The 27,549-nt window shown below is 40.1% G+C and overlaps 1 protein-coding gene across 1 annotated transcript in view; it reads right to left on the minus strand.

Annotated features, from left to right (window-relative positions):
* Positions 1-27,549, minus strand: part of SYNE1 (spectrin repeat containing nuclear envelope protein 1) — a 595,717-nt gene that overhangs the window by 314,037 nt on the left and 254,131 nt on the right. The window contains exons 54-69 of the mRNA XM_040350885.1: positions 25,040-25,176; positions 22,768-22,945; positions 21,644-21,826; positions 19,313-19,456; positions 18,309-18,464; positions 13,079-13,243; positions 11,192-11,364; positions 9,857-10,010; positions 7,711-7,854; positions 7,071-7,235; positions 5,267-5,584; positions 4,437-4,592; positions 3,949-4,119; positions 3,257-3,583; positions 968-1,120; positions 619-786 (exon numbers count right to left, since the gene is read on the minus strand). Coding sequence (XP_040206819.1) covers positions 619-786; positions 968-1,120; positions 3,257-3,583; positions 3,949-4,119; positions 4,437-4,592; positions 5,267-5,584; positions 7,071-7,235; positions 7,711-7,854; positions 9,857-10,010; positions 11,192-11,364; positions 13,079-13,243; positions 18,309-18,464; positions 19,313-19,456; positions 21,644-21,826; positions 22,768-22,945; positions 25,040-25,176 — 2,892 coding nt within the window. The remainder of the gene's footprint in view (positions 1-618; positions 787-967; positions 1,121-3,256; positions 3,584-3,948; positions 4,120-4,436; positions 4,593-5,266; positions 5,585-7,070; positions 7,236-7,710; positions 7,855-9,856; positions 10,011-11,191; positions 11,365-13,078; positions 13,244-18,308; positions 18,465-19,312; positions 19,457-21,643; positions 21,827-22,767; positions 22,946-25,039; positions 25,177-27,549) is intronic.

A 27,549-nucleotide genomic window follows, 5' to 3' on the forward strand; every position in this document is an offset into this window, starting at 1 on the left:
TGATTCGCAAAGATGACAACAGTTTTACAATATACGCAGTTTAGGCAAGAAAATTAATAAAAGTGTAAACTAACAAATTTGTTCTGCATTGTTTCACACTGACCCCCATCATGGTAATCATACTATTCCCTGTAATTGATGATATTATGATACTGAATAGGCCTGCAACTCCTGCTGGGCATTTCCATCTTGGATGTGACAACAGCAGCCCCAGACAGACTCAGACCTGCCACTCAAATGAGACTCTGTAGTATTCACAATCGCTCACACTTATTGATGTTTTAGAATCACTGAGCGGCCTACCAGTTGGCTGCCTGCATACAAAGTAGTAGGGGCAGGAGCAGAGGCCAGCACAGACAGGAATTTACATTTCTAAAATGTGATCAAATTCCAATTAAATTGATTTATTTAAAAAAATAAACATGTAAGCGCTTATTATTTCATTTAAATGTGAGGTCTGGGGACAGAGTCTCTCCTTTAAAATATATCCCCATTGTATCTATGATCTATACATTTCAAGTAACCATGTTAATATCAACACCACGGTCATATCAAGACAGCACAACAACAGGACAAATTAAACAATAAAAAGCTTATTTATAACCTATCATACAATACCTTATGGTTTGCCAGCTGTTGAGTAATGGTCTCTAGATTGTTGCTTTCCATTAGATCTGGGGTCACAAGTCTGCTAGACATATGAAGCAGCCACTTCTCCACTTCCTGCAGCTCAGAATTGTAGGCCTCATGCTCCTTTACTTTTTCTTCCAAATCTACTAAACTTGTCTATTTGCAGGTAAAAAAAACAAGATAGTCATGAAAATATATATATATAGTCCATATTTGATACTAAATATTTCTAATTTGTTTGGCAATAACTTTTTATGTATTATCAACATCTTCATCGACCATATAAAACATCAGACATCTGTAAGTTCATTTTTTCTTTAATAAAACTTTCTCTCACCTTTGCCATGTGGCACAGTCCTTGATAGTCTTTTTGCAATTTCTGAATTTTGTCTCCCATAGAAGCATCATGGGTCATGCTAAACAAAGCTTCTCCTTTTTCAATGACCAGCTTGATAGAAGGCTCATGGGAGAGAACAGTCTGCTGGATAGACTGAACGCACAAAAACAATTACATTATTAAAATTTTGTTTGCAGAAAAAGTACAAGCATACTGTACTTTTTATATATTATTTAAGACAATGGCAAAGCCTGAAACTCCCATACAGTGGACAATGATCCAGTATCAGGATTCCCAGACCTGGCATTACAGTATTCATGTTGGCTGCTATGAGTAAAGTGAATGAACTCCTACCGAAATACCTTGTAACAACACTCAGGGAGAACTATCAATGTAGCGTTTTTCTAATGATAAGCTCATGTCAGCTATGTTTGCAAAAGCATGCCCTGCTCTAAAATCTCTAGCCTGGGGCTAATTGGATTAGTTGCCCGCACATTCAACAGGTTTCTGAGGTCTATGACTTTATGGTATTTAGCCACAGGCCATGCTTTGTTAAAAGCAGAAATATCTTCCATCTCCTTCCAAATAAATTTGTAGTTTGTGTGTCAGTTTACAGTGATTTGCAACTTATAAACTCAGTTGGGCTTTAAGATTCTGATACATATGGGAATCTGATCTTTCAGTAACACACAGATCCTCACAAATGCTTCTTTTTACCTGTCACACACATTCATTATTCTTTTACAAAGATTCATTAGCAAGTTAGCCAACATTAACAGGAATATCGATAGACGGTTACATAATGTAGCGAACAATGGACATAGGAAAATAATAAAAAAAATACAAATACATAAAATATTACTGATCCTATCAAGAGCAATCCTGTCTACCAGACAGGGATATGCAATCGATACCGTAAGCAAGATATACTGGTAAAAAAGAAAGCAACCAAGTAAAAAAAATAAAAGAAGAGAAATAGGAAAGAAGTAGAAAAAGAGAGAAATAAGAAGAAGGAAAAGAAATAGAGAAGGAGTCTATGGGGTGCGGGCCAGAAGAGCCCTAAATTGAAGGAAGCATACTGTCAAACCGGGAAGGCTGAGCATACGCAATCCATGGCCGCCAAACCTTAAGAAACTTATCGTGCGTGTCAAGCAAGATAGCTGTTAATCTCTCGTTCACCATGACATTATTCACACATTTTTTAACAGCCTCATAACTAAGCACAGGAGTTTTCCAAGCCCTAGCAATTGTCATCTTAGTTGCGGTAAAAATATGTTGTGCTAACTGCCTCTCTGGTCGTAACAATTCAACAATGGGTTTGCCCATAAGGGCTTCATAGGGATCCCTTTTAAGGGTTTACAATGGAATAAATTCCGAATAATAGCATAAACCCTGACCCATAACCTGCAAGCTTTCAGGCATGACCACCAAATATGCGCCATGGAACCCTCCTGTGAACATCCCCGGAAACAAAGGGGAGAGTAAGTTGGTATGAAGCGGGCCAATCTAGCAGGCGTGTAATACCACCTGTATAACACTTTATAAGCGTTCTCTAGAATAAGAACGTTTGTTGAGGATTTAGAGATGGCTATAGTCATAGCCTGCCAGTCCTCTGGATCAAGCTGTCTACCCAAGTCTTTCTCCCATTGAAGATGGGTCTAAGTGGGGGTTTTCTAGCCGAGATGATAGAAGAATAGATGAGAGAAATAAGGCCCGGAGAGTGGGGTCTAGCTCTACATATAGTCTCAAAAGGGGTCAGTTTATAAGGGGTCGGACTAGATTTAATAAGTTGTTGAAGAAAATGTCTAAGTTGTAGGTAACTATAATGTTCACACAAGGGAATATCATGCGAAGAGCGTAGGACCTCAAATGACAGGATCATAGTGGGAGTGAACAGAGAGTGGATGTCAGTGAACCCATTCCTGGTCCACCATAAAAATTGCGCCGGATTTTCACAGCCTGGAGGAAATAAAGGGCAATGGAGAAGTCGCAAAAGCGGGAGATCAGACACATTCATTATTCAGTGCTTGTTCTCCTGCTATGAAGCCAAATATCAGAAGAAAAATGACATCTAATTGATCACTAATAATTCTGCTGAATCCTGTGGTCTGCAGAGAAGACAGTTCATCATGACCCATATATGAAAAATTTAGTTTACTTGTACAGCAGATACAATCTCATGTGTTTGTATGGCAACAAAGTTGGATAGGAAGTTCCCTTTGGATAGGAAGACTGAGTTTAGCCTGAATATGGCAGTTCTCCTACCACTGAACAGAAAGTACCGGTTACCTTGTATTTAGCTAGCTGTGCCTTCTTTTCATACAGTTCAGTTTTGGGATCCACATCAGCTTGCAGAACTGAGTGATATTCCGCTAGCCATTGGGCTTGCACTTTGTACTTGTCCGAGAACTCCTTAGCCAAATGAAGCCCCTTCTCCAAGGCTGTGTGTTCCTTCCTAATTGAACTTGTCAGGTCCTCCGTGTTCTCCACGTGGCTGTGTATGCCTCTCTCTAGCTGCTCTGCCTCAGCTCCTGCTAAGTAGTTTAGAACTCTTTCTCCTTTCTCGCGAGCTGATTTTAGCAATCGATGACCCATATCCATATCACTTAATAAAAGCTGGAGGGGGAAGAAAATAATTAGCAACATTATAAATCAGAAAAAATATATATATATACTTTCCATGGTCTTCTGTAAAAACATATATATTTGATTGCCAAATACGTAGTTCATGCGCAATACAAATAGCAACTAAAACTACTGTAAGTCCAAAAATACAACTTCCAAGTTTTACTTTGGTTTTTCTGTATTGTAAGAGACCTCTCCTTTCAGAATGGGATTTAAATAAGAGTATTATAACATATAACAGAAGTGAAACCCACCCACTTTTTTCCTGAAGTATTATGCCCCCACTGTATTCACTCATTCAGCAGTGAAAAAATGGGCATATTTGCTAGCCAGGCAATAGCTTATGGTCCAATTACCTCAAGTTTCTTAATTTTCCTCTCCAGACCTGTCTTATCCATAACTCCCATGTCTGATGTAACATTTTTAAAGTTGTTTTGTGCTTCTCCAAACCAGTCAGTATATGATTTAATGGCAATGTCCGACTCCTCTATGCTTTTCATTTCCTCCTCAAGCAACTGGGTTTGTTCCTAAAACAAAGAAGACAAGCAAACAATTAATTAATTATGTTAAATAGTTGGCAAAATATTATTAACCTCTAAGAAGCACATACTGATGCATTAGCATGAGTCATCCCATCATCAAACCGTTACTTAATTAAAGTGTTGCCTAGTTGTAAAGCAAAGCAAGGGTCTTGACATCTATGACTTAGTTAAGGTCTTGATATATATGGCTTAGTTACCTGTGTCATACACTACATTGATGAAACACAGAAATAGTAGGCACTGTAGTTGTGCTTTATTAATAAAACAAAAAAAGGCAACATTTTTTAAAAGAAAGCATTTACCAAGATGTATAATCTGACAGCTTGATAACGAGATGCGAGCAGGGTGGCCAAGCTACTCATTCTGCTGCTACTTCGGCCTTCCTCCAACACTTGCTGAGCCAATGACCCAACCTCTTCAACCTCCTCCTTGTAGACTAACACTTCTTCATGCCACTTCTACAAGATGAAGAAAAGATTTAGAAACGTTCCATTATATCAAATTAAAAACATCAGTAATAAAATTCTGTTATAGTAAAGTAAAAACTATAATGCTCGGAATGATCGGAATTTCCGATGGAAAAAGTCACACGGACCTTTTCCATCAGAGTTTACATAGAGAACCTGTTCTCTTTTCCTCCGATGGAATTCCTTCGGAATTTCGATGTGAGTTTGGTTGGGGTTAAAGCCTGATCATGTGTACGGGGCATTAGACTGATCATTTGGAGTTATGTTTTTCCAAATATGTGACTTTATAATAAATATCCATGAAGGAAACTGTGGCCTTAGGGAGTGATAAAAGAAAATCACTAGTTATGCAGGATACATTAAAAATTATTTCTAAAGATTTTTAAACTGGATAACTGTATATTTTCTGAAGCTTCACATAGTATGGTCTTTAGGATTTTTTTCATGCTTTACACATTTGATGAAAAAGAAAGTGATATAATCTTGACTACTATTAGCAAATTTTCTCGGATTAGGGTTACATAACCATAAAAACATAAGCACTTTCTAAAACACATAATACAACTAAATACCTCAAGTCAGGTCACTGAAGGAGAATCAATTTTAAACTACCTAACACAAATATCATTACCGTAATTTAGAATTATTGTTTCCTATGGCCTTACCTTCATTTGTTGCAGCTGTATCTCCTTTGTCGCTCTGTCTGACTGGCGTCCTGTTCTAATATTCACTTTTCCCTCCACGGAGGTCAACCATTCATCAGTCTTCTGAAACTTTCTTTCCATCACTTTCAATTTACTTAGAACAGCATTAATCTGTCCTCTGGTCTCTGTGAGTCTATGCTGATATACTTGCCAGTCCTGTCGTAATGATTCTAATTCCCTATCTTCAATGTGAGGAATGCCCCATTGTATAATTTCTTCCCGTGTATGCAGTGCAGAGTTTAATAAAGCCTGACCTTCTGCACACCTCATCTGAAGTTCCTGAAAAGAAGAAAATGTGACACATTTGGTATGATGTAAGAACCCACCAAATTATCTTCAAACTGCAAACTACTGAATATAAAGAAGTTAAACTTGTAAATCTAGAACCTTCACAAGCTGGGTTTTGGTATGGCAGGGGGTATTTTAGCTTTAAACCTGTCAGCCGGAATTACTTAATATGCCCATTCAAAACCTAGTTGTATTTCTATGGTGCAATTACAAAGGAACGTTGCATGTTGTGCTTTTGTTGTACATTACAACAAACATCCGACTTACAAACGACTCACACTTAGAAACAGAGGGAGAGAACAGGAAGTGAGAGGAAATTTACCCCTAGAAAGGGAAACTCACTCCTGTAAGAGTTATAATGTGGTGTCTCCACTGAGGCTTTATCACCAATCCTTCTTTCCATAACAACCCAAAATGTTCTAAATTCTTTAGCCACAGGGACAGAAAGTGAGGTGAAATCTTCTTAACAGGGGCACAGACAGCAAAACAAATGTTACAGGGGTGTTAACACGTTCCTATGCTATCCACCAAAAAATAGAAAAAAAAAAGAAATCGGCTGAAAATTGATTCATGTAGTACCAGCTTAACTGTATTTGTTATTATCTGTATACTTCCATACTTCTAAGTAATTATTTTTTGGATGCAGTTAGCCTAAGTAGGTTGATTACTTGAGTCGAGCAAGTATATGTGGGAACACAATCTTACTTTATGTGGGAACACAATCTTACTATTTGGAGATTCTGTATGAGCAAACATCCAGCTGAAATTGGCCAGATCACGCTCTGGGTTTATGTGCACTCAATCAGTATCATATTATTTACAAGTTATACAATTGAAGTACAATATTGTCTTAAAGCGGGGGTTCACCCTATCGACGGGAAATTTTTTTTTTTTTTTATTTTACCTTAAAATCAGGCATTGTAGCGCGAGCTACAGTATGCCTGTCCCGAATTTTTTACCCCCGTACTCACCTTGTAGTCGTCCATCGAAGATACCGGGGAATGGGCGTGCCTATGGAGACGGAGGATGATTGACGGCCGGCTCTGGCGCGTCACGCTTCTCCGGAAATAGCCGAAATAGGCTTGGTCTTCACGACGCGTGCGCATAGCCTGTGCGCAGGCGCCGTGAAGAGCCGAGACCTACTCCGGCTGTCTTCGGGGAGAGTGACGTGCCAGGGCCGGCCGTCAATCATCCTCCCTCTCCATAGGCACGCCCATTCCCCGCGGGAGCCGAAATCTACGATGGACGACTACAAGGTGAGTACGGGGTTAAAAAAATCGGGACAGGCATACTGTAGCTCGCGCTACAATGCCTGTCTCGATGGTAAAATGTGTCGGGGGGGGTGAACTACCGCTTTAAATAGATATATTGTAGCATAGTTGGCATATGTGTACAAGTTGTCTGTATTGATTCACAGGATGACTGCATTGATGTAGTTGCTATCTAAAAATGTTATGTTCAAATTTTTTTAGCTTACCTGAAGTTCCTGAAGTGTGCTTTCATACATCTCAATATTGCCATCCAGCAACTCCAGACAATCCAGCTTCTCGATCTCTTGCTGTAACCAATCATCAAATGTTCGAAGACCCTTTTGATAATCTTGATGATCGGAGACTATTTTATCTGCTTTGGAAATGGCCTCCTACAACAGAATATATCTGTGCTAAACAAGTGATTTATTAGTCTCAAAAGCAACAGAAATTGCAACTGCTAATAGGTCCATGGGCAACCAGGTTCTAAAGTGATATGATATCACACAATTTTCCAGCTTTAGAAGCATTATCATGACATGTGTATCAGCTCACAAGGCATTCCAACTGTTCATTATTCTTCTTAATGAGAAGATGTTCCTGGGACCTGAGTAACACTTTGTAAGACCTTCCAATGGTATTATTTAACAACATAACTATGTATTACTGAAAAACAAAGTTTGAGCACCAAAGGAAAGTTATCAACACCAGTATGTGTACATATAACCACATACAGTGATTTTCATTACACTGGACAATTGTTGACAAAGCAGGTCTAAAATTGTCAAATTTGCAGCAGCTACTTATTATTATTTAAATATAAATGAAATTGAAAAATTGGAAATGCATTTCACAACTGTTTGATACCTTGGTCTTGCCTTGAAGTGTGATATAGTGTTCCTGCAGATCCTGGAGCTCCAACTGTGTAACGTAATGTTCAGTCATACTGGACCCCTTCTTTTCTATGGTGTCCAACAAAGATCCATGACTTAGAACCTCTTCATTCAGTAACTGAAAGAAATAATAAAGTGGTGGTAGAGTGTTTCTTTATTGTTGTAATCATTCATTGTAATCATTGTAATCAACTCTGTAATCATTTGCAAATATTGACTGCACAGTTTCTTGGTGAAAAAACTTAAGATACATTTTTGTGTAATACTGTCTCCCAGTAAAACATGTTTTTTGTTTTTTTGTTTGCGACGGGTAAAAACGACTAGCGACGACGTAGGGGATTGCGACGAACACGCGGATCTTCGTGGATCGCCGTAACTAGTCATTTGCATATTCTACGCCTACTGCAATGGCCTCGTCACCTAGCGGCCGGCATAGAATTGCATCCTTAAGATCCGACAGTGTAAGTCAATTACACCTGTCGGATCTTAGGGCTAGCTATGCGTAACTGATTCTATGAATCAGCCACATAGTTAGGACGGGCGGATCACAGAGATACGACGGCGTATCAGGAGATACGCCGTCGTATCTCTTTTGTGAATCTGGCCCTATGTGTGCATGAACACATAGGCTAATGCCGCGTACACACCATCACTTTATGTGATGAAAAAAAACCGACGTTTTTAAAAACGTCATTTTAAATGACCGTGTGTGGGGAAAACGTTGTTTTATGTCTTCTGAAAAACGACAAAAAAAAAATTCGAGCATGCTTCAATTTTTTGTGTCGTTTTTCAAAACGTTGTTTTTTGTGTCACAAAAAATCACTGTGTGTAGCTAAAACGACGTTTAAAACAATGTTTTTAAACCCGTGCATGCTCAGAAGCAAGTTATGAAGCGAGCTTCAATGGAAAAGAGTGCTGAACGTAACCGCGCTTTGCTAGAGCATTTTGAAAAATCGATGGTGTGTAGGCAACGTCGTTTTTGAAAATGAAGTTTCAAAAACGTCGTTTTTTTACTTCACAAAAAATGTTGTTTTTTTTTCATAAAAAAAAACGACCGTCTGTACGCGGCATAACATGCAGGGGAGTTTAGAGCCAGGAAAAAAAAAAAAAACACCAGACACCCCTGGGAGCAGCTGTAAAAACATTCAGTGTGCATGAGGCCTTAAAGTGGGAGTTCACCCAAAAATCAACTTTCTGTCACTAGATCCAGCATACTGCTGACATCTGCAGTATGCTGGATTTTTTTTTTTTTTGTACTTATCATTTTAGCCGTATTTCTTCTCCTGCACCGAGCGGCGTATCCTTCCGGGTATAGGCGTTCCTAAATAAAGCGCAGTTGATTGATGGGCTTGGATAGCGCATCACACCTTCCGAAAATAGCCGACCTGACTCTCTGCAATTTACAGCGCCTGCGCAGTCAGCTCTACACGGCAGGGGCAGGCGCCGTATAGCGCCGTAAGCAGCCGAGAGTCACGTCGGCTATTTCCGGATGGCGTGATGCACTATCCAAGCCCGTCAATCAACTGCGCTTGATTTAGGAACGCCTACTCCCCGAAGGATTCCTCGCTCGGAGCCGGAGAAGAAATACGGCTAAAACGATAAGTACAAAAAAAATAAAAAATCCAGCATACTGCAGATGTCAGCAGTATGCTGGATCTAGTGACAGAAAGTTGATTTTTGGGTGAACCTCCGCTTTAAAGTGGAAGTCCAGTCTATTCCTAACTAAGCTTAAATCTGCTCCCACCCCACTTCTAAACCTTATTCTATCTACCCTGTGACAGGAAGATGTGTATACTTTTCTGAGAGTGAGCAGCTGTCAGTGCAGCTTCAGTGTGGAGGAGAGACAACCAACAATGGATGCCTCATAGATGCCTCATAGTAAGCCTATGGGTGATGACACAGCAGAGGCATTTTATCCATTGTCAGCGATCTCTCCTCTTCATTGAAGGCGGTGGCTTGGGAGATCACATGACGGACCAGTTTCCTTTATGAATAGGTAAGTATACACATCTTCCTTTCACATAGTAGACTTCCACTTTAAGCTATTCTTTCATTGCTAATTTGTTAGATGCTTATTTAGACAACTGTACAACACTGTAAATGAATAAATATATACTTACTTTAGCTTTGCTCTGAGCAGCAATTTTGTCCCTCAGTTCATTGTACTGCCTTTCGGCGTCATTTAGCCTTTCCTCAATGCTATCCATCCAGCTGGAGAACTGTCGCACATCATCCTGATAGCCTGTCCACTTAGACAGAGCCCCTTCAAGTTGGCTGTAATAATAAAAGACACTTAATAACATACACTTACTTATTCAAAGGTGAAACAAAAGAAGCAAATTTAGGTAGAGAAACATGAAATGTATCTGTAGCGCCTGGTTACTTCTAGGTACCGGTGCTAGCTTTAATTTAGAGGGGGATCAGAGATGTAGTTGGCTCTGATCCAGCTATTTTTTTCAAATTGGGTCTCTGTCTCAGCTTGGCTGTGCTGTGGGCTCATTCTATTGTTTCTGGGGTGCTGTTCCCATGCCAGGACAATGGGTGGCAGCAGTGGAGTCGAGGTTAGGGTGCTTTTCCCCAGCAGCCAATCAGGAGCATTTTTCCTCGCTGTGCATGCTGGGAGGGGTATTTTTTTTGAGACAGATGCCATTGGTCTGGGTTCTTCTTTGATTGCGGCACCCACCTTTAGGGTGACTGCATCACAGCACCCCGGTGAAATGGCCTTCTGGGCCGGGGGGGGCCATGCCACGCAGTGTTCCTGGTTCTGAGACCACGTTGGTCTGAAGCATTTGAGCTGTGGCTGGGCCCCAGTAATCGACTGGGTCCCTATCATTAAGAAGATCCCAAGCATTGTTCCCTTGAGGAAGCTGTTTGGTGGGGAGTCCATCTGAGGAGAGCCAAGAGAGGCTGGCGATCCAATAGGGTCTCGACAATCCACCGGGGATCAAGGTAACCAGTTACTAAAAGGATGGACATTGGTCACCTATCAGTCGGGAACCTGTAAATTATCTGAAGGAGATCCAGGCTAGGTCTATTAAGGAGAATCACCTCCGTTATCTCAATTTCAAGGAGGGTCTGTGGCAAAGACTTTTCCTCTAAGTTCCGAGTGATACTCTGGCTGCCAGGTCAGTGAGAGAGGCCTGTCCAGGTACACTAAGTCCACTCAGGCAGGAGTGGCACAAGAAGTGTTACAAGTGGGAGCAGGACTGTTTCCCTATTACCATGCCTGAATCTGCTGTTCTCCTTCTACTTTCAACTCTACCTTTCACCACGAGTTTTACTGTTTTTACCCGGCTGGGTAATAAAGAGCACAGAAAAGACACCTGTCGTGGACATTCCGTTACTGCTACATTCACCATACACCCCTAGACGGCGGAGGAGCCATGAGGTAACATGCCACCCAAAACAAACCAGCAGCTCCTTCGGGGGTAGTGCTACATATCTATAAAGTATACCTTTTACAATGTATACAGGAGGATAACAGAGAGGCCCAGGAGTCCTTCAGTTCTTGAAGCTGATTCTGGATGGCAGGGGCTCCTTCTGGAGATGTGTTTCTTAGAACAGATTCTCCTCGGGTTGATGTCATCCTCATCTGTATTTCCTTCTCCTGCTTCACCATTAACAGAGCCTATACCAAAAGAATTGTCATTATGATAATAGCCAGCACCCATTCAGTGCTAATGTTTTACATTAGATAAAGGCTAACAAACAGAATCAGCCACCAGCCCCTTACATCAGTGTATTCCTGTAATAAGGTTGTCCCACTCCTGATAAGCAAATCAATTTTCCTGTGTGTAGCACTTTGTATTGTAATAGGCTATATGCAGAGTCCATTTTTTTTACCTTATGAGGGTCTTCCACACCAGGAGAAGAAAGCAAAGTGATAGTATCACTAACAACTAATTCAGTTTTACTTTACAGTTTAAAATTTTACTTATTTATATGGACAGTCCCTCCACCATTCTTGACATACATTTCTTTGGAATATCCCTGACAGTAAATAAAGTTTATAGTGAAAATCAAAACGAACGCCGATATGTACTAAGCCAACAAGATCAATGCAAGTTTAAACAACAGATGTTTCATACTCGTGTGCAGAAAACCCTACAGAAATTGTCATTTAGATATCCAAGAAGCTGCACTTCTACATAAACCAGACATGGCACAAACATCTGTCAGGCAGTCTAAATTCAAGTTGAGAAACCAGAGTAATATGCATATCAACTCCTGAAGAAGTTACATGAACAAAACGGGTTGAGTGGCCAGAGGAAATGCTGATGCTATTACACAATCTGAAAGTGCTGCCATGGGGTTTGACCGGTGAAAAAGGCACATAAACTGAATACTTGGTGCTGTTATAGTACATGTCTCTAGGAGTGTGTTTTACTTGACATAGTTACATAGTTAATCTGGTTGAAAAGAGACACAAGTCTATCCAGTTCAACCAGCATATAAAAAAAAAAAAAAACATATATACAATCCTATACCCATAGTTGATCCAGAGAAAGGCAGACTGTGTCTTATGTAGTAAATACGGTACTTGTGGTTTTACACAATAGAGTTTCAGTTTTCTCTATGTATATGTTAACTTGAGAGGAATTTTGAATGTAAATCTGTGGTGAAAGAAAGTCAATCAATAGGGAAAGTTATTACCTGATTCCATCAAGTGTTACTCTGATCTCTATCATATTTAATGAGTCAATTTACTTCAGGGGGAGCACAAGAGCGATGCACATAACTGGATACGTTTATGGTTGGAACACATTTGGGCACTTTTTACACTTTATTTTATATGCTTTACTGAATAATCCACTGAAGCAGAGTACATTTTATTAAATTATGGTCACTAGTGATGTGCTAGTATAGTACTCTTCACTGTGAGTGTGATTCCTATTGGTTGGTTGTTTGTTTAACACTATGGAATCGTTTAATTCCTTTGCATGGTGAAGAGAGGCAGTCTACTAAACAATGTGGCTAGAAAATGTCAAGCACATATTGACCATTAAAATCTAGCGGTCCACAGCTTTTGGTGAGTATATCCATTTCAGAGGGAGACCTCAGTTAATGCATGCATATTACATTTTGAAGAAACTTTTTGCACTTTTTAACTGCAAAGCACTGATATAATATGATTGGGCACTGATAATTGGGAACATATAATTATTGAGATTATTAATACAACTTTTAAGGACTTGTTTTGTGAATTATTTTATTTGTGTTATTTAGATTTTACGAGCACAGTGCACATTAGGATGAGTAAACTATAAGGATTACTCATGAAATACAATATTTGCAGAATGAATATAAGATAAAAATAAATGAAATGCTTGTGAAATAGTTACCTCCAGTTTAGACATTCTACTGTCAAGGACACTTTTATCTGCTGTCGGGTGACAGTAGGACTGCAGCAGGTGAATAGAATCCTTTGTCCAGTCCTGAAGCTCATTCAAGGCTTGAGAAAACTGCTGATGTTCTGCAACAACTCGGTCCATCCTTGACATTTTTTCCTACAGAGGAATTAGGTGCAATATTGGAAATTTAGAACAATGCAGAGTCTTCAAAAGCTGTACAATATATTTGTGACTGTGTGCTTTTCTCTTTTTGCACTGACATTGATTGTGTAGTGATTCCTAAGGCTAGGTTCACATCTACTATATGTGGGTGTGGGTCTACGTGTAATCCTCATGTATTTGCACACCCGCAGAAAGAACAGGCTGCTGTTTAGCAGACATGTAGGGGTGCTATTAATGTTTAATGGAACCGTAACACATTGGAAACTGTGGCATGTTTTCCCATACGCAGAAACACATAGCATCAATTGGTTTTATTGCGGCTGCGTATTTAGAAAAGGTTAAGAGACTTTTTCCATGCATTTTCTGCAAGTACAGCAGCCCATTCAAATGAATGTCATTAAAAACGATCGTGTGTGGGCTTCAGAGCATTTTTCAGGTTCTGAAAAACGGGAATTTTTTTTTCGAACATGCTCTATTTTTCAACAACGTTTTTAACTTTGTCGTTTTTCGGGTTGTAAAAAATGGTCGTGTGTGGGCTTTAACGACATGAAAAATCTGCCCGTGCTCAGAAGCAAGTTATGAGATGGGAGCGCTTGTTCTGGTAAAACTACCGTTCGTAATGGAGTAAGCACATTCATCACGCATAACAGACAGAAAAGCGCGAATCGTCTTTTACTAACACAAAATCAGCTAAAGCAATCCAAAGGGTGGCCTCATCCTAATGGAACTTCCCCTTTATAGTGCCGTCGTACGTCTTACGTCACCGCGGTTTGGTAGAGCATTTTTTTTTTTCACGCGAGTGTGTTGGCAAGACCGTTTTAATGATCAAGTTGAAAAAAACTTTGTTTTTTTCTAGAGCCTGAAAAACGTTGTTTTTTACAACCCGAAAAATGATCGTGTGTACGTGGCATAAGGGAAATCTTTTCATGAGCGTCCAAGTCTCCACACTACAAGGAAAGTGTAAAAGCATGACTTCCCTAATACTATGTTCTGAGCCTGGTAGCTTAACTAATGCAACAAATGATGGAGAAAAGTGTATAAGAATCTTTTAGTGAAATACGAGAAATCTAAAAGTTCTTCTACAGAGATATTTAATTATAGGATAATACCTATCAATCAACAGAATAGTATTTGTAGTGCGTATATACAGTACTGTGCAACAGTTTTAGGCAGGTGTGAAAAAATGCTGTCATTTAAGAATGCTTTCAGAACAGAAGCGTACACTTGCCCCCAGTTTTTGTAGGAACTTGGCAGGTAGGTTGTTCCAAACATCTTGGAGAATTAACCACATATCTTCTGTGGTGTAGGCTGCCTCAAATGTAATCCCAGATTTTATGATGTTGAGATCAAGGCTCTGCTAGCGGCAAACCATCCCTCAGACTCCTTGTTCTTCTTTATTCACTTCAATACTGGCCACTTTCACCCCCTTTCTGCCCAGGCCAATTTTCAGCTTTCAGTGCTGTCGCACTTTGAATGACAATTGTGTGGTCTTGTATAACTGTACCCATATATACATTGTATTATTTATTTCCACACAAATAGAGATTTCTTATGATGGTATTTAAAAATCACTAGGTTTTTGCTAAACTAATGAAAAAAGACCTGAACATTTTGGAAAGAAAAAAGTTTTTCTTAGTTTCTGTTATACATTTTTGCAAATAAGCACTGATATAGCTGCACTGATGGGCCCTGGTGAGGCTGTACTGATGAGCAATGGTGAGGCTGCACTGATGAGCAATGGTGAGGCTGCACTGATGAGCAATGGTGAGGCTGCACTGATGAGCAATGGTGAAGATGCACTGATGAGCAATGGTGAGGTTGCACTGATGAGAAATGGTGAGGCTGAACTGATCTGCACAGGTGAGGATGCACACTGATGTGGCTGCACTGATGAGGCGGCACTAATGGCCACAGATAAGCTGCACTGACGAGGCTGCACTGATGGGCCCTTATAGGCAGCACTGATGGGCACTGCTAGCCAGCACTGAAGGACACTGATAAACTGCACTGATGGGCACTGATAGGCTGCACTGATGAGGATGCACTGATAATTATCAGTTGTAAACATGCCCTGTCGTTTACCGTCTCTCTTTTCCTCATGTGCGTGAGGAAAAGAATGCTGATAACTGGCAAGTTTGTTTACATGTGGTCAGCTCTGATTGGCCCTTTACCTCGATCTGTGATCAGGTGTGTCCAAGATGAAGTGTACCTAGAATAATTGGTACTGTTTTGAAGGCAAAGGGTGGTCACACCAAATATTGATTTGATTTGGATTTCTCTTATGTTAATTTCTTTACATTTTATTAATTGATAAAAATATACTACGAAGACATCTATTTCTGAAAGCATTCTTAATTTACAGCAGGATTATTTGTCATACCTGCCTAAGACTTTTGCACAGTACTATAATTAGACACTCTACTGCTCACATCTGGTTTCTAATTTTTGTTTTTCCCTTTAGTTGTATATGTACAGCAGCCTTTTTTTTTAACCATTCAGATTCCAAGAACAACCAAAGTTAGTAATATGCCAAATGATCTCCACAGGTTTTGTTAAAAAACTGTGAAGATCATTTGGGTACAAAAACTGTGAAGATCACATAGGCGTGCGCACAGGGTATGTCAGGCGTGCCCAGGCACACCCTAATTACCCTGTGCAGAACAAATTACCCACCTGATCTGGCTGCCCCTGCAGCACTGCCGGCTTCCCTCCTCTCCCACTGGTTGTTGTTGTGGATGTTTTAGGATGAGTGGGGGAAGGGGCCAGTAAATATGCCATTTACCGGCCCCTTCCCTTTCTGAATGAACATCGTGAGTGATCGGTAGAGTGTGTTTGAGCTTTGGGGTGCACACCCTAATGCCAAAGGCTGCACACACATATAGAAGATCATTTGGGTACAAAAACTGTGAAGATCATTTGGCAATTGAACTAAGGCTTGTTCTCTGACTTGATAAAAAGAATCTGTTGCACACAAAGCAAAAAGGGAAATAAATCAAGAACCAGATGAGACGTCTCCTAAGACTTCCATCCTCTCTCTCTCTTCATTTTCTTCCTTCCAGTACACCAGTATCTGATATTGGCTATAAGGTCAGTGCACAGTACACTCAAATGGAGAACTCAATTGGAACTTTCCTGTACATTCTAACTCCCAGCATTAGAAAAGTGTATTGAGCTAGACCATTATGTACAAGCTCTTAGTGAGGTGTCAGGTACACATACTGTACTACATCTATGACTGCTGTCATCACCATTCATTTGTTCTGCTCCCCTGGACTGACCCCACTGCCTTGGGGAAGCATATTTACGGCAGTGACTCTCATTAACTACTGTAGTACCACCTTCTAATTCCTATGCCCTGCAGTTGTGTGGATTGGTGATGATGATGTGGATTAAGTTAGGCTTACAGTTGCTGAGCTTAATGTGGAACTTTAGTCAGACAATTCCTACTAGATCACTTTAGGCTGGCCCTTTTTACAGGTATAGCTATGTAAAACTTTAAAAATAAGTCTCTATGTTATTTAACCTCCGTGGCAGTATGATTCTTTCTGGTTTTAGGTGCTGAAAGTGGTACAATTGTTTTGCATGGAAATTTGGCGCTTTAGATTGTAGGTCAGTAATTCTTAGGAATAACTCACTTAAATCTGTCCAAACAAGAGTCTAGTAGACATCCCGGGTATGATAAAGTTTGAAACACAAAATCATAAATTATAATATAATAAATAACTATAAATAATTATAACAAATAATAATATAATTATAATAAAAATGATTCAATAATGTAATCAAATCAAAAACACTGAAATTTGCTCAGTTGCAGAATTGTCGCTGTCATTACTTTTATTGTTTGATAAAGAAATTCCCCCACAAATTGCTATCGCTCAATTCTGCAAGTGATTCTAATTTATTATCGCTGTTTTCTAGCTGCTCTAAAACTTTTGATGTAAAGGGACACTTTTTGGTTGATATGGACAATCTCCAGTTTCCAGGCAGAAAGAACAGTATTTATTATATAAAAGTGCATGCAGGACACTGGGTAGACCACTAGGGACAAAGGGGGTGTGTAATTATATCATACTGTATGTAAGTACATGTATGTGTACTGTGTATTTACTTTTGAATTTGTCGCCGATCTCCGCCCCCATGCATCGTAATGACGCAGGGAACGGAGCACGGCGGCACGCGGGCACTGTGTGAATCGAGCAAGGAGACAGCTCGATCACACAGCAGGGAGGCATCGCAGGATCCAGGGGACAAGGTAAGTAAACTCTGCCTGTGGATACTGCAATGCAATTCCGAGTCTGGCTCGGGGATACCGCTAATGGTACAGGATTTCCACCCCGAGCCCGACTCGGGAATACCGCCAGGAAAGTTAAAATCCAGTAGTACACAGTCTCGCCCAGCTCCCCACATACTTAGTTGCTCTCCATTTTTAGGCACTGTTGAGTTTGTAGAGACTGATCTGCTGACAGCCTTAAAACGGAATTAAACCGTCCTATCTTTACATCCAAGAATGCTGCAACTGTCATGGCGCTGCACAGTTATGGCTCCAGCCATGGCAGTTTGGCTGAGGACACAAGCAAATGTGACAGTTTGCACATTCGACATTCCAGGAATTCCAGGAATGTAACTGTTTTTTGAAAATGTTAAACTGATGGGTTTAGTTCCACTTTATGATTTACTGCTGTTCAGGGGCTCTGGGCTTCAGCAAAATGGCAGCCTCCAGCACGAAGAAACAGGACCAGTGCTGGAGGCAATTTACAGCATGCACTAATTTTGGTATGACATAACAGACTGGGAAGTAAAAGACCAGACTTACCTTACATAAAGTCTTCAGAGCTTCCTTGCAACAGCATAGTGCCAAACTTTACCTAGCCTCCGTCTCTTAAGCTTATGTCTATTACAATGTTTTTTAAGGCCTATCAAATTAGTTGTACAGATTATACAGGTTACTGTTCAGGCAGTTAAAACAATCCATGCTGTACATAGCATCAGGTGCAGCAATAAAGATAACACATCAAGAGTAACATAGAAGCAGCAAGCACAAACCGTGAAACATTACCTTGGTTAGATTGTTTAAAGCTAGATATTGAGCAGACAGCTGAGACACCCTGTGCGCACAGGTTTTGCTGGCAGACTGTCCTTCCCTTAACTGCTGAGCTTTTTCTTTTAGTCTGGTGATCTGTGGTTCATGACAGGCTATTTCTTCCAGGATAGACTAGAGAGCACAAGCACATTTCAAACAGAGCAGAAAACAATGGCATACAGACATTAGTAAAAAGCTGGGTGCAACATGTTAGACAATAGGCCATCTCTACCCAAAATGTACTTTTCAGCTCAAAAACTGAATCACGTGTTGGCTTTTTAAAGCTTTCCAGCATTGAAATACCTCCCAAAATTCTAAAAGCTACCCAAATGAACCAATGGCAAGCCAAATGGGGGTGTCACTTCTGCTGAATTCTCCAAAAGTAATATACACAAATAATGGAGAAGTCCAACTCCACCATCCTCATGATGGCCATGTCGGAAATAGAGGAGACGAAAACTGGGAAATTTCACAACTGGAGTCTGAGGCCTCGTACACACGACCGAGTTTCTCTGCAAAAAACAGCAAGAAACTTGCTGGGAGATTTTTTTTTTTTTTGGCGAGGAAACCGGTCGTGTGTACATTTTCGTTGAGGAAACTGACTAGAAACTCGACGAGCCAAAAAGAGAGCAAGTTCTCTATTTCTTCGACGGGAATGGAGAAACTTGCCTTGTCGAGTTCCTCGACAGCCTAACAAGGAACTCGACGAGGAAAATGATGTGTTTCGCCCGTCGAGTTTCTCGGTCGTGTGTACGAGGCCTGAAACAGCTATAAGCAGCCAGCAGGTTAGTCATACTATATGAGTACCAATCAGTTTTGGGTAAAGCCGGCCTTTAAGCTGAGAACAGTTTGTTAGATTATTACCGGTACTAGGTAAGCTTATGTCTGGAGGAAATAATTTAGACTATGTTGGTATAACATCCTAAATGCTATAGCCTAGGGAGGCTATGGACACACACAGGAATAAGGCCAGAAGTTACCTGCAGCTTCTGATGTTCCTTTCTTTTAGAGGGCAGGTCATGGAGGCGATTATTACTGTCTTGGACTATTCGTTCAGTATTGCTGAGCCACTCCTGAACTGGCTGAGCACTTGATTCAAAGTCTCTCATTTGTACCTTTAGATTCTACAATAAATGCAACAAATTAACATTATTATTGATAGCCACTAACACATGCTGAATCTAGTAACTGTTTGTACCATTTTATTTTCTATATTACGGATTGTGCATGTTATATGATTTTCGGATCGGGTCACCCTTTGTCGGACGCTCGATCAAATCATGTTGACTTTCTGTTTATACTTGTCTAAAAATTCAATAAACCTTTATTGAACCTAACACATGCTGAATCAATGAATCCTAGAAAGCTAAAAAGTAAAAAAATACAAGCGTAAACATATACATAGTCAGCAGAGTAAGTAAAAAACAACATAAAAAAGGGATATTGGGTAATTCGATAAAAAGGGGAAAAAAAATGTATGCCTGTATAGTACACTGTTCACACCTATGCAGTTTTATGTACTTTATATTTGCAGTAAAATTCATATAATCTGCAAGCCAAAATCAGTTAATCATAAGTAAACCTGTTTGCACTTTCATAATTGTATGAGACTGTTCCCACCATTGTATGGCTGTACACACACTGAGAAGAGTTACTTAAGAACACTTTCTGCCATCCTTTAATACAGAGAATGGTAATTTATCAAAACTGCACAATGGTATACACTTGAAGACTACATTAGGTCTGTCAAAAAGATAGTTGCTCAGAGATCTGCCTGTTCCGTAAAAACCATGTGCCACTGGGTCTGCTTGAGGCAACATTTTGATGCAGAACATATATATGCTGATACAGTTAGTCGCTTTTAATATGAAAAAAGATGTTTACTTAAAAGCACTGAGATTGGAAATTTATATTTTATCAAGCTTGACTAAACTAACCTAACTAATTAATACCATAAGACTAATCAGGATGGCAACGAACATAAAAGAGTGTCATCTCATACGCCATCTTCTCAAGTGTACTACAGATTTTCCCAAACACGCCAATACTTTAACCAGTTAAGCCCCGGACCAATATGCAGCCTAAAGACCCAAGGTGTTTTTACAGTTCGGGACTGCGTCGCTTTAACAGACAATTGCGCGGTCGTGCGACGTGGCTCCCAAACAAAATTGGCGTCCTTTTTTCCCCACAAATAGAGCTTTCTTTTGGTGGTATTTGATCACATCTGCGGTTTTTAGTTTTTGCGCTATAAACAAAAATAGAGCGACAATTTTGAAAAAAATGCAATATTTTTTACTTTTTGCTGTAATAAATATCCCCCAAAAACATATATAAAAACATTTTTTTTCCTCAGTTTAGGCCGATACGTATTCTTCTACCTATTTTTAGTAAAAAAAATCGCAATAAGCGTTTATCGATTGGTTTGCGCAAAATTTATAGTGTTTACAAAATAGGGGATAGTTTTATTGCATTTTTATTAATTTTTTTTTTTTTACTACTAATGGCGGCGATCAGCAATTTTTTTCGTGACTGCGACATTATGGCGGACACTTCGGACAATTTTGACACATTTTTGGGACCATTGTCATTTTCACAGCAAAAAATGCATTTAAATTGCATTCTTTATTGTGAAAATGACAGTTGCAGTTTGGGAGTTAACCACAGGTGGCGCTGTAGGAGTTAGGGTGCACCTAGTATGTGTTTACAACTGTTTGGGGGTGTGGCTGTAGGAATGACGTCATCGATCGTGTCTTCCCTATAAAGGGAATGACGCGATCGATGCGCCGCCATAGTGAAGGACGGGGAAGCCGTGTTTCAGCTCCGGGGAGCGATCGCGACGGAGCGGCTATAAACAAATAGCCGCGCCGTGGTCCCGGATCGCTCCCCGAGCGGACCCGACCTCCGCATGTAGCGGGGGGGGTCCCGATCGGACCCCCCACCCGCTAATAGGCGAGGACGTACGTGTACGCCCATGTGCCTGTACGTGCCATATTGTGGACGTATATGTACATGCGGGGGTCGGGAACTGGTTAAAAATACTATGCTTATTGTTTAACAAGTCCAACCCTTTTTGTGATGTTAAAATCAGGACAGTCCTACCAAAATCAAGAACTGAGAGACCAAATCAGTGCTACTGTATGTCATGAAGATATACTATTAATCAGAATTTCAGTTTATAGTCTATTTACTCAAAAATAGAACATGTTGGATTGTCTACTGCTCACATAAGAAAGCATGGTGTTATCATACCGCCAGTTATAAAGTACGATATGTACATATTATATATTACTAAGTATAAAATAAAAATCAACCTCTAAAGCAGATTCCTTTTGATGAAGAGATGAAATGAAGCTCTTCCAATCATTTTTTGCTGTCTGGACCTTCTGCTGGATAGTTTTAATTTTCTCCTCAGGCATAATACTGCACAAAAGTTCACCTCTTGATGTTACTATTTGTAGTTTATGTTGACCACTCTCACTCTCCGAAAGGCACTCCTAGAAAAAAGTTTAAATAGCTGAAAAAACACAATACATGTGTGATACACTACGCACAGAACCAGGGGAGTACATACAGGGGTCACAGTGGTCACAACTGCAACCTGGCCCCCTGCTCCAGGGGGCCTGTGTGGCCCCCTATACACCGGGATGGGAGGGCCAACATATAGAGGAACCGATCCCTTCCATTTTCCACTTTTCCAGCTTTTCAGTGGCTGCAGGAGAAAAATGGAAGGGATCGGTTCCTCTAAATGCCGCCACTCCTATACACCTCCTGCTGCCCCAAGCTCCTGTGAACTCCCCCCCATCTCCTGCAGTGATTCCAGATTCCTCCCTCTCCCGTCGACTGTTTCGGGAATCTGTTAGGATGGAGAGCGGGGAGGGAACCGGTAAATGTGTCATTTACTGGCCCCTTTCTTGATCAGTCGGTACCAATCACTGACTCTGTCCATTAGTAAGTGAGACATAGTAAACTGTGTGTACTATGTGTCAGTTTGTGAATGAATGCAAATCTCTGTACAGAGCTATTCATGTCCATTCATTCTGTACTGCTGGGGCTGCAGAGGTGGAGATCGAGAGCTGTGTCCTCAATCTCCTTTCTCTGTGGTAAAACATCAGAGGTCTGCTAAAAAAAAATGGAAAAAATAATAAAAAATGTCATTGTAAAATAAATAAAATAAATGGTAAAGAATAAAATGTAAAAAAAGCAAAAATAAAAAAATACTGACACCAGTAGCGGAAATACCAAGGTTGCACTTGTGACCAGGACCTGGTGCCTCGCCACCGTGGAGGGGGCCCTGGCTGGTGGTCAGGGGACCCTTTATGATTTCTTGCACCAGGGCCCTGAAGGTTCTAGTTACGCCTCTGCACAGTACGCAATACAAAGGATAGAATACTACTTAACAATATACTACAACCTCATAAACAGCATATCATCTTACTTGAATTCTGTCCAGGCTGGCTGATGCTTCAGTAACACTTTCATGAACATTGAAACACTTGGCGGTCATCACTTTTGCATTTACCAGCCACTGCTGAAAGTCCCGGAAGCCTGTGCGGAATCTCTGCTGTAATGTTTGCTCTTTACTTTGACAGACCTTTGAGGCTTGCAAGCAAAGTCTTCATACATAAAAAGACAAAACAAATGTATGACTGTAAGATATGCCAAAATCTTTCTGTAGTTCACTGAACTTCAGACCAGATTTAAAAAGCTGTTATAGCATTTAACTGGTTAACTTTACATGTGATTACTTGAGAAGCCACTTTAGAATCCCTTGATAGCTATCATAGTGTGATACAATCAGAATAGGGTAGGTAATAACTAAAACCCCTGGCCATTTTTATTTTTCCGTCTGTTTCCATTTCAAGACATTACCCTTCACTTTCTGTCTGGAGGCACAACAAAATGTGAGAAATGAAATATCCAGTAAGAGTAATCAACTCACTGTGGAACCTTGGGGGTCATTCCTCTACATTGTGGAAAAAAATATGTTCTTCTCTGATCCTCCCCTTCTTCTACTGTCCCCAATCCATCTCCTGACAGTACACAGCCTTTGGGGCACTCTACACATGCTCAGTTTGGTGTGTATTAATAGAGAGTTTTTGGGAGGGTGCATGTGATCAGCACAGGGCCAATCAGCACTGTCTACACAGAGGGCCTGGGGTTCTGCAGCTTCATAGGACACTTAAGCCGTGTACACACGATCGGTTTGTCCAATGAAAACATTGGTGTTAAAAAATAAAAACATGTTTAAAATTTTTCTTATGGATAAAAAAACGTTAGAAAAATCAGATCGTCTGTGTGGAACTCCATCGGAGAAAAATCCACGCATGTTCAGAATCAAGTCAACGCATGCTCAGAAGCATTGAACTTTTTTTTTCGGCTCGTCGTAGTGTTTTACGTCACCACGTTTTGGCACGGTCGGAATTTAATCTGATAGTGTGTATGCAAGACTGATGAAAGTCAGCTTCATCGGATATCCGACAAAAAAATCCATCGGATTAGATTCCATCAGATATCCGATCGTGTGTACAGGGCTTTAGAATGAAAACTCATCCTACAAGCTTTAACCAGACACTGATACAAGTCACAAGACTGCTATATACTGCCGATAAGAGAAGGTATTTAGCAGTTTCTATTTACTAATATAATTGCATTTCCATGTTCTGTGTACTGTGGGAGACCAGACGAAGTGAATGCAGGGTCATGGGTATAGAAACACTTTAAGACAGGTGTCAGTGCTACTAGGGTTTCAATTGGCATACTTTCACTTTATTACACTCAGGCCCCGTACACACGACCAGTTTCCTCGGCAGAATTCAGCTTCCGACCGAGTTTCTGGCTGAATTCTGCCGAGAAACCCGGCCGTGTGTACAATTTCGCAGAGGAAGCCGACGAGGAGCTCGACGAGGAAATAGAGAACATGTTCTCTATTTCCTCGTTGTTCTATGGGAGCTCTCGGCCCGCCGAGCTCCTCGGCGGCTTCAGGGCTGAACTGGCCGAGGAACTCGATGTGTTTGGCACGTCGAGTTCCTCGGCCGTGTGTACGGGGCCTCACATATTTCTGTCAGTGGCAACCTAAAATTTTAGGATTTTCTCTATTAGTCCTGGTAACAAACAAAGATGGTAATTCACCCTAGCCAAAACACAAACAGCTCAAAACATGTGACAGAGGTTCTAACTCTTATGCCGCGTACACATGACCGTTATTCATGTCATGGAAAAAAAAAACCTTTTTCTCGACGTGATTCCTCTTAAGCCTGCCTTGCATGCACTCGTTCGTGAAAAAAAATGCTCGAGCATAGCGCGATGACGTACAACATGTACGATGGCACTCTAAAGGGGAAGTTCCATTTGAATGGCGCCACCCTTTGGGCTGCTTTTGCTAATTTCCCCTCTTACAACTTGCTTCTGAGCATGCATGTTTTTTTCCCCTCGTTAAAGTGTACACAACCGTTTTTCATGACGTGAAAAAGGACGACATGAAAAACCATGTGAAAAAATAGAGCATGTTCTAAATTTTTAATGCCCATTTCTCGCGTCGAGAAAAATGCTCTGGAGCATACACATGTTTTTTTGGTGTTGTGTGCTCAGATGAAGTGTAGTTCCGCTTTAAGATACATGAGTGGCCTTATTTCATGGCTAGTTTCTGAGTTTAGTCTCTGGAAGTATCTTGCTGGTATTATGCACATTCTAGAAGAAATACTGTATACCTGTTGTATTCCTTAATAAGAGCAGACACTTTGGAAGAGTAGACACTTAAGTCTTTTGTAAACCTGCAAAGGTCATTAAGTTGAGTTTTCAAGTCATCTGTGATATGTTCAGCTTCAGTGAGGGCGTTGAGTGCATCCTAAAAATAAATATAATACAAGATGAATAATACATAAAAAAAAAAAAAAACTTGCTTAGGTTCTATAACTATGTTTTAGCACAGTTTTTATTCTCCCTAGTTCCAGTGTTATGATGCAAATGTACAGGTGCCAAAAGGGAAGAATTTTCTTCCCTTGTTTTGGAGAGAATGCAGAAGGTTCAGTCTTTTTTAGGTCTTCGTTGTTGTCTGTATGCTAATTAAGGAAATCCTGATTTCCTGTCCTGCAAACATAACATGAAGTGGGAAAAAATCTCTCCAAAGAAATCTCTCCAAAGTGACAGTTGACACCAGAACAGGTGTCCCTATTAGAGATTTCCTTATATTTTTCATCTGTTGACTACTGTTTTAAGCTTCACCATATTTTTTGTCCTGAGAATCGAGATTACAATTTTCTATTCTTTCCTATAAAAGTCAAAACTGGAGTTTAATTTTAAACAGAGCAAAGGTTTCATCTTGTTATTGATTGCCACAAATGCATGCTGCCTGTAGTGTCTGACATCTTTGACTCTGTTGAAACCATGAATCTTAAAGTGGAGTTCCACCCATAAATATAACATTACATCAGTAGTTTTAAAAAAATGTCATTAGTCCTTTACGAATTTTTTTTTTTTTTTTTTAGATGCCTTCAAAGTGTTGTTGCTAGGCAGAATAGTTAATCTTCCCACTTCCTGCACCTAGGTGCTTAATGCACCGCACAGACTCCTGGGAATGTAGTGGGTGTAACTTTCCAGGAGTCTGTGCATTCCCCAGTCTCAAAGAATCATGTGACTTGGACAGCACAGGTGCTGAAACCTGATCTGACACTGCTTGTGCAGCACTGAGCATGTGCGAGATCTGCAAGGCTGAAATCCAGGAAGTCATACAGTCTGGCTTCATGATGCCCACACTTAAGATGGCCCCAGTCAATTTCTATTTTATAAAGTGTCTAAATGCTGTAACAACCTAACAAAACGGACCTTAGTTTACAGACTAACTTTACTAGAATACATTAAGCTTGTGTATTACAGGGGTATTTATATTTAAAAAGTGTAATTGTGGCCGGAACTCCGCTTTAATGTTCCCTCAAGTATTAGGCCCCGTACACACGGCCGAGGAACTCGACGTGCCAAACACATCGAGTTCCTCGGCGTGTTCAGTCCTGGAGCCGCCGAGGAGCTCGGCGGGCTGAGTTCTCCCATAGAACAACGAGGAAATAGAGAACATGTTCTCTATTTCCTCGCCGAGGTCCTCGTCGGCTTACTCGGCCGAAAGTGTACACACGGCCGGGTTTCTCGGCAGAATTCAGCTCTGAACCGGGTTCTATTAGCTTGGAGGATTGTGGTCTCATAAGTATACTAGGAACTCTTATGAATCCTTCACTTCTCTATGAGCCCTTAGTGATTGTATTGAAGGAAGGACGAAAAAAAAAAAGCAACCAATGATAATATGTACTTTGGGCCACTTTTCGTAGACTAAATAGGATCTAAGCAAAAAGTCATATGACATAGTTATTCGTATTATGGCTATCATCTCAGTTTCTCTGTAATCTGTTATACTGTCCTTGGTGTGGGCTTTGCATTTAAATAGCCTCCAGTTTCTTAGGTTAGTCTTTCTATACAGGAGCTATTTAATGCAAATTGGCATATTCAATTCAAACAGGCACATGGGCCTACAGAATTTGCTATAAGCTAATTTTTACCAAGTATTTTATTTTTATTTTTTAAAAAAAGGTTAAAAGGACTGTCAATGTGATATTTTACTGTCTTTGTATATATATATATATATATATATATATATATATATATATATATATATATATATATATATATATTATTGTATGTAACTTTAAAGGATATTAATGTATTATTTGTATTCAAGCCTGCCTCCTAACTTTCTTCATATGTTTTTAATCAGTGTAGCATAAAGCCAAGTTCCTAGCAACACAAAGTCCTCCGTCCTATAGAAAGCAGGGTTTGTACATGTGAATGAAAGACTTTATATTTTTCCCAGGGTTCCAGAGTTTGAAAGCTACTCCGGTTTCTATGTTAACTGAGGTCATGGCAGGGCAGATTTAGCCAGATCCATAATTTGAACTTTTTTTAATGCAAATAATCAGATTTTACATCTCCTATATGTGTCATATTTCCCGGACAATACTGTTTACTGCCTTTATTGCATATACTGTATATAGGGATAACTGAATCAGCAAAATGATTGATTTATTACTTTGTCATTATCTGTGTAATCTGTAGAAACGTGGTTTAGAAATGCAGGCAATTTCTGATTGGGTAAATGCACATACATAAATGTAGGAGAATTAAAAGTGCACTGTTTGCACTGGTTTGTTTGCTCGTCATTCTATAGTGTTTTCTG

The sequence above is a fragment of the Rana temporaria genome, chromosome 4, assembly GCF_905171775.1.
Source record: "Rana temporaria chromosome 4, aRanTem1.1, whole genome shotgun sequence".
NCBI classification, from domain to species: Eukaryota; Metazoa; Chordata; class Amphibia; order Anura; family Ranidae; genus Rana; species Rana temporaria.